The sequence below is a fragment of the Rhineura floridana genome, chromosome 9 (genome assembly GCF_030035675.1).
Source record: "Rhineura floridana isolate rRhiFlo1 chromosome 9, rRhiFlo1.hap2, whole genome shotgun sequence".
Lineage (NCBI taxonomy): Eukaryota > Metazoa > Chordata > Lepidosauria > Squamata > Rhineuridae > Rhineura > Rhineura floridana.
Window position 1 is genome coordinate 107,245,977 of NC_084488.1, and position 14,171 is coordinate 107,260,147.

Here is a 14,171-nt window from a genome sequence, read left to right on the forward strand (position 1 = left end):
GGCCTTAGATGTTGAGTGTAGTGTACAATCAAGCATTGCACCTTTGTTTTGTTTAACCAAAACAAATGACTTGCTAGTGCTTGTTTTTGTTTCTGTTTAAAGGAGAGGGGGGGAAAGAGGGAGAGAGAAAAAGAGAAGAAATCTCTTTGATAGACCAAATGATCATCATAAAATATACACACTGGGCCTCTGACTGTTTGTTACCAGAGGGAAGTGGCTGCGCTAACCCCATAGTGGGACTCCATGCTGCTAAAGTTGCCAGACTGGAACCTGGTGAAGGTACACCTGCCTTCACGAACCTGGTGCCCTCTGGATGTTGTTGGACTTCAGCTTCCATCAGCTCCAGCCAAGCTCACTGGGGCTGGTGGAAGTTGTAGTCCAGAAGACCTGTACACTGCCTAGTGAAGCAGGCGATGTGGCAGCTGGTGGTTTTCCTGCCTTTTCCACCTCTGTCACCTGTGTCCCTTTCCATACCTGCTGTGCACCTCACATGGAATTCTGCACATTATAAACTCTGGCAGAGAGGACTGGGTGTGGAATGAGCAGCAGATTGTATGGGTGCCTCATCTCCCCTGCTGGAGAATTTAATGTTACAGATCTCTAGGTTGCAACCTGGTATGCCTACCCACAACTCTCTAGTAGTGTTTGAATAACAGAGTGATGTGGGATAAGGCTCACTGCCATGGAGAAGATGCCTGGTATGACCTCACCTTAGCCAGAAATGATGGGCAGAGCCCAATTTCTTGCCAGGATTTCTGGGACAGTGAGACCTCTTCTTTGCTTTTTAAACCTCTCTCTCTTTTTCCAAGGTAAAGCCTGAGGAGGTGAAAATAATTGCAGGGGAGAGGCAGTGTCTCAACTCCATTTTGAGACAGCTCCAACTGGACCTGGGGGCTGCACCCAACTCAAAATGTTTGAGCAGTGGGGAGTTCATATTCTGGGCCGCCCCCATTTGAAGTCTTTACGCCATCATTATTAAGCATCCCCGGGGTCATAACTACAGCTGACATGGTAAATCCCCAGGTAGAACTGCTATTTGCTGGTTCTTCTTGTGAACTCAGTGATTTGAAGAAGGAACTTCTTCACCCATGCAGGAAGCAGCAGCTGTCAGTGAGGACCCAGAAGACTGGGAACTCCTTCTTCCTTGAGGCTGCTGCAGTGAAGGAACTGGCTCTTCTTGCATGTTTGCCCAGGCCACACATAAAGCTGTGTATATGTGTCTTGCTTCAACAGTAAATGGAGTGCATAGGAGAGAAGCCACAAAACCCTTTCTTCTGCTGGGCTTGACCTCTCCACCATTGCACCAGCCACTTCCCCCACTTCCTGACTCACTTTTACTATCAGTGCTGGGGATGGAGGAAAGTGGCTGGAGCCAGATCTGGTGCCATCGGGTGGCCAGGTCGGGCACTGGCAGAGGCCCCCTGCAATGGCCAAGGGTCCCTGTGGCTGACTGAGGGCCCCTGCAGGTGGAAGGGTGGAACTTCTGCCAGAATTGGGTTATGGGGCACAACCAGATGGTGGCTTGAATCATAGAGTGGGAGCTCTATTTTCCCAGGCAACACTACCAGTGCTTGCATGCACAGCCGATGCATGCTTAAATACACCCGGTCGCACCTCCTGTTGCTATCACCCAAGATGGTGGTGGCGTGTTGACACCCCCACCACAATCTTGGGCAATGGCAGGCATGCGCACTGCTGACACAGCAACACAAGAGGTAGCTCAACCAGGTGTATTAAAGTGTTCACATACGCGCACATGGAGGGGACGGCACAACCTAAACAACACCACAGAAAATAGCGTGGGTCCTAAAAATATACACCTCAGGCGTCGAAGGCCAGGGTAAAGAGGTGCATAGTGTGGAACAGGTAGTTTGGTCCTCTGTGAAAGAGTTGATTTAGAATATGTTACATTGTCTTCAACTAGAGTCATTTGGACTTAAAAGGGGATTAGCTTTGGCTAGATTACCCCTAAATTTGTTTTATAAATTAACTTCAAAATATCACTTTTTGAGAAGTACTAGACTTGAAGTGAACACTGAATCCATCCTCTCCATTTTCCCATATGGTGAGATTCTGATGCCCGCAGCAGTCTGACGCCAGCCCTGGCTGGAGCAATCGACCACAGGGAGGCAAGATGAGGGAGGCAGGGTTTGCTGTTCAGCACCCTTCTGCAGTGTGGTCTTCTGTATTAAAGTAAGAGGGACACCCCTCACCTGATGAATGGCGAAGGCAAGTACTGTACATGTAAAATGGCACCATCATATCTGGTTGGCCCTGAGCAAGCTGGATCCTGGACAGGAGGATCAGGTGTAGCTTTTCCCCTGCTTGCCAGTTCTCCCAGCTCCTTAGCATCTCTTTCTTCCTACTGAACTTATTTCTGGACTTCGGGCCCAGATGGATGAAAAATAGCTGCAGACATATTAGCAGGTGGGGGAAGGATTAAAGACCTCCTTCCCCTTGCCTGATTTCCCCCCTGCAAATACTGGCCCCACCATGAATGCTGCAAGACAAATATGGGTTTAGGAACCTCTTCTTTTGTCTTGTACAGCCAACTTCACCTCCACTGCAGTCAATTGGAATATTCAAGGGCTGCTCTAAAGCTCAGTATTTTGGGGACTGATGCCTTCATCTCCCTACATAAAAACATGTATTCCAGCCCCCTTTTTGGCTGTCTTGTGATTCCTGGAGAGTGAGGCCCTGCTGTTGGCTCCACTCCTAGCTTTGGTCCTGCTGCTTGGCCATGCCTTCTGACAACCTCACTTTAGCAGGGAAGAAGCCTGTGTGCATTGCTAATGCTTAAGCATCTGTAAGATGTTGCCAGGAGCATGACTGACATCGGGGACAGTACCAGGTACGTGGCCCCACAGCCTAATAATCATGTGATACCCCCTTCATGCAAGTAACACATGAAAGGGGCCTTTGTGTGTGACCCACCAGAGCAGACTTGACGGATGAAGATAACTGCTTCCTTTGTGTTCCACTTGCTCGAATTAGCCCTGTGCATTTGCTGCTGTTGTGGATTGTACCCCTGAGGGCAACTCCCTGGTGACCTGCAATGCCGGTGGCATTGGCTGCTGCTGATACGTGGGAGTAGAATGCTTAGCAGGCTGGAGCTCTTTGAGTTTCAGGAGCTGCACGATTCAAACTCTGGACATGCTCTAAAGTATAGGATTGCTGAACTGAATGTTTTAAAAGCATTGTTTTACTTAAATTCTAACTTTATTTATTGACTTAACATACTTTGGGGTGTTGTTTTAGTTTTCTCTCATTTTTCTTACCATCAAAGAACTTAAAAAACCCACACAACTGCACTTTTAATTAAAATATAAAGTTTGGATAGGTTCCCCACCCTTTCAACTTCTGATAAAATTTGAAGTACATATGCAAGGAAGCCATTCAGTTAGCTGCCCTTTAAACAGGAATAACATGGAAGATCAGGAATCCTCTATGTCAGCGTTCTTCAAGTTTGGGTCCCCATGTGTTGTTGGACTACAGTTCCCATGATCCCTTGCCCAGTGGCTAAGCTGGCTGGGGATGATAGGAGTTGTAGTCCAAGAACATCTGGGGACCCAAGATTGAAGAACCGTGCTCTGTGTCTCCCTTCACACAAGCCTGCAGCTGCATGGGGATGGCTTCCTTGTAATGTGATCCCCTGTGAGTGTGGTATGTGTACAAGGTGGGACAATGTGGGTTGGGCCAATCATATGCATGTTCCCCACTTGTCATTACCCAATAACTGGGTGGGAAAGACCTACAGGATTGGCCCTCCCTATTTTGGCTGGATCATTTCCATGCATACTCAGGTGGGTGGCAACATGCCAAGAGGACAATTGTCCTTATGCTGCTGTAGCTGTAGGTGAAGGAGACCTACAACATCACTCCTCGACAGTTAATCCAGACTTGTAACAATATGAAGCAGGAACTGGTGTGGATTTGGATGTGGCTTCTAGAGGGAGGAGATTATAAATGTGCCCCATTAGAAGTTGGGAGTGAGGGAAAGTGGGAATCAGTACATCTGTCTGACCACAGAACTGGATTCGTTTTGCACAGGTTCTCACAACTTGGCAGCCATAGCTTCTATGACCATAGCCTCCTGGGTGCTTTTGGTAGGAGCTACACTAAGGAGGGGCAACCTGTGGCCTTCCAGATGTTGTTGAACTCCAACTCCCATCAGTCCTAGAAAACATGGTGAATGATCAGGCATGATGGGAGTTTAGTCCAGCAACATCTGGAGGGATATATGTTCCCTATCCCCGAACTAGACCAAACTTGGGATGATTAGGTCTCATCCTTTCACCTCTCCCCAAATTTACTCTAATTTGTTCTAAAATTTCACATTTTCTGTAACTGAAAATGAAAAGCAAACACGTGCAGTTAGAATACACAATTTCTTTCTTGGTATTGTCAAACGGGAGTTGCCCATATGGAATGTGCTGCTGGCACATGGTCACTGAACACATACGGGCTAAACGTGACAGGAACCACATGGAACAGGTCCAAAGTACAATCCTATATATATCTATTCAAACCTAAGCCCTGTTGAACTCCATGGGCCTTACTCCAAAGTAAGTGTGTATAGGACTGCAGCCCTAAACAGTAAAGAGCATTACCTGTGGCTCACGACACATTTAAATTGGGACATTTTTTTTTAAAAAAAGGGTCAGGAATTTTGAAATAAGTTTTTTTTTAAAGTGAAATAAAATTCTGAAAAAAATGATATTGTCTGGGTATGGTGCTACTTCTGCTTATGAGATCTTTGTGTGTGTGTTTAAAAATGTTTGGTGGAAGGTACATAAAGCTGTCCTTTCTCTGATCAACCTGCTCTTTCCCCCCCTTTCTATAGGAGCCAAAGTGTCTTAGTTAACTTTGCCTTCCCCTCCCTTTCTCTCTTCACTTCTTTGTCTCTGCTGTTCTAGTGGATATATGGTCAGTAGGATGCATTATGGGAGAAATGGTGCGCCACAAAATCCTCTTTCCAGGAAGGGACTGTATCCTTATTCCATTTGCTGCAACCTTCATTGAATTATTTCTCTTCCATCCGCTGCAGCCTCATCCCTGAGTTTTCCTATTAAGCAAACAATATATGAGAAGAATACAAAGACAGAAGTGAAAAGCTGAATTTTAGGGGTGTTTGCAATTATGATTGGAGTCACCTGGGAAATAGCAACAAAATGACAAAACTAACAAACAAACAAAAAAACCACCAGCTCTGTGACAAATGATATCATGCAGATTTTCATGCTTTACCCTTATATTTGTTAATGCCATTTTGGGGGTATAAAAGAACCAGCGACTGATGACAAAATTGTATGCTTTTTCTTATTGATTGCACTTTAAAGAAAATAGCCCATTTGTTCCTTTAAGCTTTGTGTTTTTCCCGGTTTTGGCTAAATGTTTTGAAAATTGTATTTTTTTGATGTTTGTGGTGACATCATAATCTTTTGCTTGCTAATGCATCGTTAGTTTGGGTCCACCTTGATGTTGTATGGACTCTGGAGATGGGTCAATACAACATTTTATTCTAAATGTTTTGACTTACCCATTTGTTGCCTAATAAAGATCAGCAATCCTTTGAAGCTTCCTAGAAATGGAACTCCTAACCAGATTTCCAGAATAAACATTCCTCTTTTTTTGTGCATGAGGTCTGTATCATTAACAAAACTCTGCTCACCCTTCACACCCCACTCTGTCTTGTTCATTTTGAGCTTTGGTGATATTTTTTTTACCATCTCTCAAGGTGGTGAAAGCAATATTAGAAAATGAAAACAATTGCAATCTAGGAAAGAAAGAAAGTTGCCTGTTTATTTTAGGGGAGGAATAAAATGCATTTATATTAATAAAACATCATATTTATATTACATTCTCACGGCTTTGAAAGAAACACAAGGAAGATTTCCATCTGCTGGCTAGGAAGAGACTGTTTAATAAATTGGCTTTGGAGTTTTTTGACAGCTGGTGTGATAGACATACGGTCATGAGCACTAATTAATATTTGGTGCCTTTTAGTGATTAACATAGGGTAAATCTTTCCAACATGCTGTGGTCATCTGCCCCCAAATGTAGGGAAGGTAGGCTGTTATTGAAAGATGGGAGGATAGTATCTCCTGTGTGCGAAGTTTGCATTTGAAAATCACATGAACAGATTAGCAGATGAATGGACATGATGCCATTCATCTGTAGGGGCCAGCAGATATATAAAAAGATATATTGAGGATCACCTGCAGCATCACTTATATGAGAGGAATGCTGCTGATTAAGACTTTTACCCATGACGATTAAAGCTGAGTACTGTTGGCCACATTCACACCAGACATTTATTCCATTTTTATTCCACTTTAAACAGTCATGGCTTTTCCCATGTGTACTTTGTGAAGGGTGCTGAGAATTGTTAGGAGACCCCTGGTCTCCTCACAGAGCTACAATTTGTCAGAGTAGTTTAACAGTCATTTCCTCTTCCCAGAAAACTCCGAGAATTGTAGCTCTGTGAGTGGAACAGGAGTCTTCTAACAGCTTTCAGTACCCTTCACAAACTACACTTCCCAGGATTCTTTGAGGGAAGCCATGACTGTTTAAAGTGGAATAATAGTAGAGTAAATGTCTGGTGTGAATGTGGCCGTTGTGATCTTTGTCAGTTGCCCAGCCATTTGTGATACAAACATGCCAATGTGCATGCATAGCTCTCATATCTGCATGATTTTCCTCCATGGGAAGTGGTGGCTGGTGTCCACTGGGACTGGTAGGGTGAAAGAGCGGGAGCCCGACTGCAGGTAGAGCCAGAGCCATTGAGAAGCAGAGCCAACTAGCTCTAACTTTGTTTCCATCCTTGTCCCTGCTGAATTATGCAAGGGCAACACTGAAACTATGGAGGAGGAAGCTGGCAGCCAGGTCCACCCCCTGGATTGGATGTAAATAAGATAGGCAGGTGAGGCTGGCTGAGGGCAGCTAGTGCCCCATTTGCCCAAAAGGACCAGTCTCCATTGGAGGCTCCATACACACACCCTTTTCTATGTGCAGAGAACTTCTCATATTGAAGTGAGAGAGATCGTGTCTGTGCAGCAGCTTTAGGTGTGTGTAATGAAGCACCTGAAAAACTATGGCTTTAGCAAACTAACTTTTTAACAAAGATCATGCTCATTGGCGTGTTGCTTCTCATATGGTTCTCACTCTTGATGGGCCATACAAAACTCTCAGTGCTATCCACGTGTTGCTGAAAGATGCCCTGGAAAATATGGTTACCACTGTATTCTTTTTGACAAACAAGAACCGTGGTGTTGCTCACAAGATTTGAAATCATGCCATGTGTGCTCACACATACTGATACCATAATTTGATCATTCTTATTTGGTAAAACCGGAAATTTGTTCTCAGGGTCCCTCCAACATCTCAGTGAAGTAAGCACTGAGAGAGATTTTGCGCTTAGTGAACTGATGCTTTTGCTGCCAAGGACAGGGTGGCTGTGCCCCTGCTTGTGTGCATTTGTGAGTATAATTGCATTTTATAAATTGAAACTTTCTATTTATATGTTTCAAAGCAAAGTTATTCCTTTTTATTTATTTGCATATATATGTCCCATCTCCATTTTTGTGGCATCCCCATGGCAAACCTTTACTCGAGGCACACCTCCCCCTCTGCAATATGCAGCTACTATACTACTGTCAGAATATACAGGGCTATTTAGCACAGAAAATTAGGAAGCGTGGTGGGGGCGGTGGTGGGGGAGAGTTCCTGCTAGAAGGACTACTGAGCAATAGTGCTTTCTGTTACACTCACGAGCCTATAGATCAGGATGTATAACTTCAACTGCAATCCTCTATGCCCTTACCAGGGAGTAAGCCCCACTGAACTCAGTGGAACTTACTTCTGAGTAGATATGTCTAGGCTTTCACTGTTAGTTGAAATGTTGGCGAAGCGTCGCAACATTGTAGTTACAGATATACAAAGCAATGCCATGGGTTTCCAACCTCAAGCCCCAGTTTTAATCTTAGTAACACCAAAGAGAAAATACAATCTAGAACAAAGTATAATTTCCTGTTTCCATGTGCCGCTGAGGGGTGGGGTGGGGAGACATTTGCCTTTTTTCTTTTTTTTCTTTTTTTTGTAAAAGGGAGATGTGCACCCCTGTGCTGGACACAAAGTGGGCAGGAGAATTAAAGGGTGGAATGGGGGAAAGAAATGGAAAAAATGCAAAATAGTGGGTGTTGCTGCAGAGGCAGGAGATTTTGGATGATTTTAAAAGGGAATGATGTGTTCTAAAGCAGGTGTGGGGAACCTTTGGCCCTCCAGATATTGCTGAACTACAACTCCCATCATCCCTGACCATTGTCTATGCTTGCTAGGGCTGATGGGACTTGTAGTTCAGCAACATCTGGAGAACTAAAGGTTCCCTACACCTGTTCTAAAGCATCATTTAAAAGCATCAACAACAATAATGAAGCATGTTCTTAAATGTCACCTGGAATGCTGTTATGCATCTGGAGTGCTGTCATCACTGATATTATAGGTGCTCTCTAGTAAGAGCCTGTGAAACTTGGGTAACCATAGTCTGCACAGCACTCTCTCACAATAGGTGCAGTATTGTTTACCGCATTTATACTTCCTCTTAACCAGAGGAACAGGTGATCATGACAAAGTGGTGGTCTGAAAGAGGAAGACTGTCCTCCTGCCCCCTCCTAAAAAGTGCACATGCTCCAGAACTGTAAACATGTAGGCGCAAGTTCTGCTAAAGGATTAAATGCTAGCAAAGTGGGTGGAGTGAGTTAGGTGATAGATTGTAGGTAGGACTGATGCCCCAAGTTGGTCAGTTCTCACCCACTTTATCCCTAACAGCTGGTTTTAGCACCCCTGATCCTGGCTATTTATTTACTTCATTATGGCTTTTGAAAGCTGGTAGTTGCTGTCACCACCACCATCTTGTGGCAGTGGATTCTTGTGCAGTGCTTTCTTTTATCTGCCCTGAATCTACCGCCAGTCAGTTTCACTGGATGACCCCTGGGTTCTAAGTTATGAGAAATGGAGAGTGTTTTTCTACACACTTTGACCATACTATGCTTAATTTTATAACCCTTCAATTCTGGCTCCCTTAGTGGTTTTTTAAAATGTTTTCTTTTTAATTTATTTTAGAAAGCTCCAGTTGCTTTAGCCTTTCTTCACACAGAAGGCGTTCTAACCTTTTGATCATTTTTAGTTGTTCTTTTCTGCACAGTTTCCACCTCAATGATACCCTTTTTTGAAATGTACACAGTATTCCAAATGTGCTTGCACTTTAAAATTTGTAGGAAGGTGTCACAATATTGGCAATACAACCAATCACTCCATAGGCTTCTATAAAGGCATCACAACGTTGGCTGCTTTGTTTTCAGACCCTGGTACGGAATTTGCCTATTGCTGCACATACGAGTTAACAATGGTCACATCCATACCATACATTTAAAACACATGGCTTCCCCCAAGAATCCTGCAAACTGGTTTATTAATGATGCTGGGAATTGTATCTCTGTGAGGGGTAAACTGAACTTCCCAGGATTCTTTGGGGGACGCCATGTGCTTTAAATGTGCTTTAAATGTATGCTGTGGCTGTGACCAATGTCTTAATTAAGCATATCATCATCATCATCACCATCACCTGCCCTTCATCAGCAGGTCCCAGGGCTGGTTACAACAATTTAAAAATCAATATTAAGAACATTTAAACCAAATTACAATCACAGGGTTAGAGTGGGTCCTGAAAACACACGTCTCAGGTGTCAAAGGCCGGGGTTAAGAGGTGCATCTGCTGCTGAAAACTGTTCCTCTACCACAACTTTCAGGCCAACGGTTCAAACCTTTGTCAACTGTAAAATGTAGCATTTGCTCCACCCTCCAGCTTGGAAAGCAGAGAGAAATTTTGACAAGGGTGGGCTGCTTTCTCCCCTCCTTTCTCCTGAGAATGCATGTTCCCAATCAAAACCAGTGTTATCCATCATGCTGTGCAAAAAAAATCCTGCAGGCCTTATTCTAAATTTGGCTTTGCTAAGTTTATGAATTCCAAAAAGAGTTACCACAGCAGAGAAATGGATTCTCAATACATTTGAATCACATTTCTAAATAATGGGTGGATATTGGGAGTGGTAGTCAACTGAGTCCTACTCAGAGCAGGACTTAATGAACCAAGAGAGTTGACTCGGAGTAGGACTAGCTTTGAATACCACCTACTGCTTTGTTGGGAATCTTGCTTGTCCAGCTGCTGAAATTTCAGCTTGTTAGGAGAAACAGTAGTTTCTTTGCTATAGGCTAAAGGGAAGATGATTTGCATATCCCTTCAGAAAATAACTCTTTAGAAACCAATATGCTTAAAAGAATGCAGATGAGACCTATATTTTAAAATTAGTTGAGTAATCATAATCTCAAACCCATAGTGACATTCAGTAGCTAGCCTTGGGTCTTATTCAGTTCACTGAACTTTCTTTCTTTATTCTGTTTTTTCTTTCTTTCATGCTGCATTACTCTCGTGCATGTAGGCAAGTATTGACTTTTTCCAAACTAAAAATCAACCATTTTAACCTATAGCTACCAACCCCCTTCTGACCAATCACTTCCTCCGGCTGGCAAGTCTAACATAAGCAGTCTTTTGTACTCAAGGAAGTAGCTGCCCAAATGAGGAGGACATTCAATTTCCTAAAAAATAAGACCTTGTCAGAAGGACATTTGCTTGGGAAACAAAAGACCCCCCTCCTTCCCTTTCCACTTCTAAGGTATAGACAGAAATCAGGCCTTTGCAGGGGGGGGGAGCGGGGGAGGTTTTAGCCCCCCCTCTTTTGTAGCTACAGGGTGCAACAAACTATTTCATAAGGATATGCATGGAAGCTCTCCTTAAAAGGTTGCCCCATCAATCAATATGCTGCTTTTTGCAGGCATAAACGTTGGAAAAGCTTTATTCAGAAGAGTGGAATTTAAGCACCAGGGCTGTCACATTGTGTTCACAGTAGCAGATTTTTCATTGCGGGTCTGGGAAGGGCAAGAGAAGACATCAGCACCCCCTTTACCTGCTGCCAGTGGAGATTGGTGTTCCTGATGTCAGCATCTGTGACAGCTCCTTCAAAGTTCAAACTAAAACCCGGAGCGGATTCACTGCCCCACCGACATTGGGGCCACCAGTCTCCACAGTCTGCTGCTCCCGTGGCTTCTTGGCCAGTGCCTCCTGAACCTGCAGCAACTGCCTCTGGTGCTTACCAAGAGGAAGGTGATACAGGGATGTTGTAAGAGGGCAGGAAGCAGCAAGGACAGATGGATACAGCAATGGGCAGGAGCTTCAGAGCTTCAGATCTGATCTGAGGCTCAAATCAGGCAGATCCGATTCTTCCTTGGAACCCTCAAAGCAAGGAATCATGCCTGTTTTATTGACCCAACCAGATAAGTCTTCTCATTTATTTGTTGTTCTGTTGCTGTGTTCTTGTTTACCTTCATTTCATTTTTGTTTTCAGTTGACATGTGGTCAGTAGGGTGCATCATGGGAGAAATGATTAAAGGTGCTGTGTTGTTTCCTGGCACTGATCGTATCCTTCCTAGGCCATGGGCCTCTCTAGGTACCATTTTCACTCCCTTCTGCGCATTTGGAATGGTACAGCAAAGGCTTTTATTGTACCTCATGGAATGGGATCAACACAGCTTAAGGGATGCCTCACAATCATTGTCATATCTTTACTTGAAAAATCTGTGACACAACAGAACAGGGATGGGGAACCTGTGGCCCTCCAGATGTTGCTGGACTACAGCTCCCATCAGCCCCAGCCAGGATGACCAATGGTATGATGGGGGTTGTAGTCCAGCAACATCTGGAGGAGCAAAGGTTCCTCACTCATGGCACAGACTGCCATAGATTCATAATTCTGTAGAGGTTAGCAGCCTTCTCCTGGCTATATTAGATACTGTTCTATAAATTTTCTATGTTATAGTAGAATCTCCTGTATCAAAACGGCCTAAAGGAGTTCCAGAAAATTTGGATAAAGAAAATTGGCAAGGGTTGGTTTGGTATGGGAGAACATTTATTTCGTTTAAAAAAAATAAATCTATTGATTCCCACCACCCCATCCACTTTTATTCTATCTTTTGGCTAAAGAAAGGCTCCATTTGTGGCTAACAGACCTATAGAGGACATGGATAACATGCAGATCACTGAGGTTTGGACAAATGGGATTCTACTGTATTGTTATAGATGGCTGCACTAGTTATCTTCAGCTTATGCTGTCCAGTAGATAGTTTCTTCCTTGGTATCTGCCCTGATTCCTCAGGATGGGGCAGGTTGCAAATTTAATTTAAAAGTACCACAGCAGTCCTCCCTTTCTTGTGAGGCAAGGATGGGGGAACCTGTGGTCCTCCAGATGTTGTTGGACTACAACTCCCATAAGCCCCAGCCAGCATGGCCAATGGCCAGGGATGATGCAAGTTGCAGTCCACCAACATCTGGAGGGCCACAGGTTCCTGTTCCATTTCTGTTGTAATGAACCTCATTGATAGCACTTTAACACTAGGAACTACAAACACAAAGAAGCCTGACGTTTTTACCGGCACAGCACAGAATGATAGGATATTGCAGTTCAGGTGAGTGAAGAGGATGAGTCAGTGTTGCATTCTAACACGATCAGTTACATACAGACATCAGTGCTTCTGTAGCAATATTTCACTGGTTTTCATCCTTGGAAATGATTTCTGAATTATATCTTCCGGGTGAGTCAAATGCTGTGGTAGCTGGTTTTAGTAATGGCTGCTTCACACTTTCACAGTAACAAACCCACAAAGGCCGCTTAATGTTGACTCAACAGGGAGCCATGGCTAATCTCAGCTCTCTGATAAGAATGAAGCACTGGTGGCAGCCTCCAGCAGCCTCGGGCAACTGCCATGCCCCATTCACTCCAGCAGGGTCCACGGCTGCTGATCTATGCCTTGGCCCCATTGGCACTGATGCCATTTTGGCTTAGCTGCCCACTTTGTTGCCTCTGAGCTTATTGGGCCGTAGTGGCTGAGTATGGAAAGTCACCCACTATTTAAAATTTCCCACATTGCCCGCAAGCCTCCAACACAGTGTTGCTCTGAGGCATTGTGGGCTTATGAGATAATTGCTGTTGCCCATTATGACTCTAGCTGGGGAAGGGAGCACACCATCTAGGGGATCCCAGAAGGGGGAACTTGCCTCTTAAATCTGTATGATACATTTGCAAATATGTGTTTCTCACAGTCACACTTGGTATTTTTAAGTTGCAAAGCCAGGCAGATTTGCCTGGGTGTATGTTTGATTGAGCTTGGAGGACTTATATGACATACATTAATAGGATTGGGCAGATACCTGTTTAAGATTTTTAAGCAGACACTTAAGTGCACCCCTAAAAAAAGTGAGTCTGTACAGGCTCTAAAAACTAACCATTTTGTTTCTACATTTAAAAAACAGCTCTCAGATAGGATTTTTGTCCTCTTCACATAAATAAAATAAATGTTACACATGGGACCAACTCTTTTCTGCAACATCACCATTACGTCCCTTCCTTATCATTCTTCATTTTAAATCTGTGGCCATAAAGTCCCAGTTTGCAAACTATTTAGTTTTCGCATTTGCTGCTCAGTGACATTTTTTAGATTTATTCTGAATAATGTTTTTATTCCATACAAATTGCAATTAATATATGTAAACATATTCTAAGCTGCATCTGTCTTATCTCTGGCACAGTTTTATTTTCTTCAAGCTCAAGAAATTATCAGAGGGGAAAAGCATTTCCCCACAAAATCTGTGCATGTAGTACATACTGAAAGCAAAAGGGGAGGAGGAGGAATAGGAAAGAAGTCCTCAGTCTTAACGTGAATTTCATTCACAAGGTCATGGCTATGCATTTGTCTGTCCGTCTTTTATCTTTTATGTTTGTTGATACATAATATCATATTCACTCATTTTCCCACCAACATGTTGAATGTCTGCCAGTCAAATGCACTTTGCAGGCTCCATGCCCAGATTAGCTGTGCAAAAGTGACATTTCTGCAGAACAGTTAAAAGAGTTTGATTGACAGCAACAGATTTTCAGTGCTAAATGGTGTCTTGAAAAGATTCTGCTGAGGACCGAGACAGTAATGTATGTGAAATTCTGCAGGCATCCCTAAGGAGAAGCTGGTATAGAAGCTTGTCCACCATGTATGTTGTATGGTGCACA

The 14,171-nt window shown here is 43.7% G+C and overlaps 1 protein-coding gene across 7 annotated transcripts in view; it reads left to right on the top strand.

The window, feature by feature from the left end:
- Nucleotides 1-14,171, top strand: part of MAPK10 (mitogen-activated protein kinase 10) — a 323,601-nt gene that overhangs the window by 247,706 nt on the left and 61,724 nt on the right. For 6 of the 7 annotated variants that reach the window (XM_061583112.1, XM_061583111.1, XM_061583114.1 and 3 more), the window contains one exon: nucleotides 4,917-4,988. In XM_061583112.1, the coding sequence (XP_061439096.1) occupies nucleotides 4,917-4,988 (72 nt within the window). Of the gene's footprint in view, nucleotides 1-809; nucleotides 847-4,916; nucleotides 4,989-14,171 lie in introns of those variants that run through there. The other variant, XM_061583116.1, reaches the window with a different exon arrangement.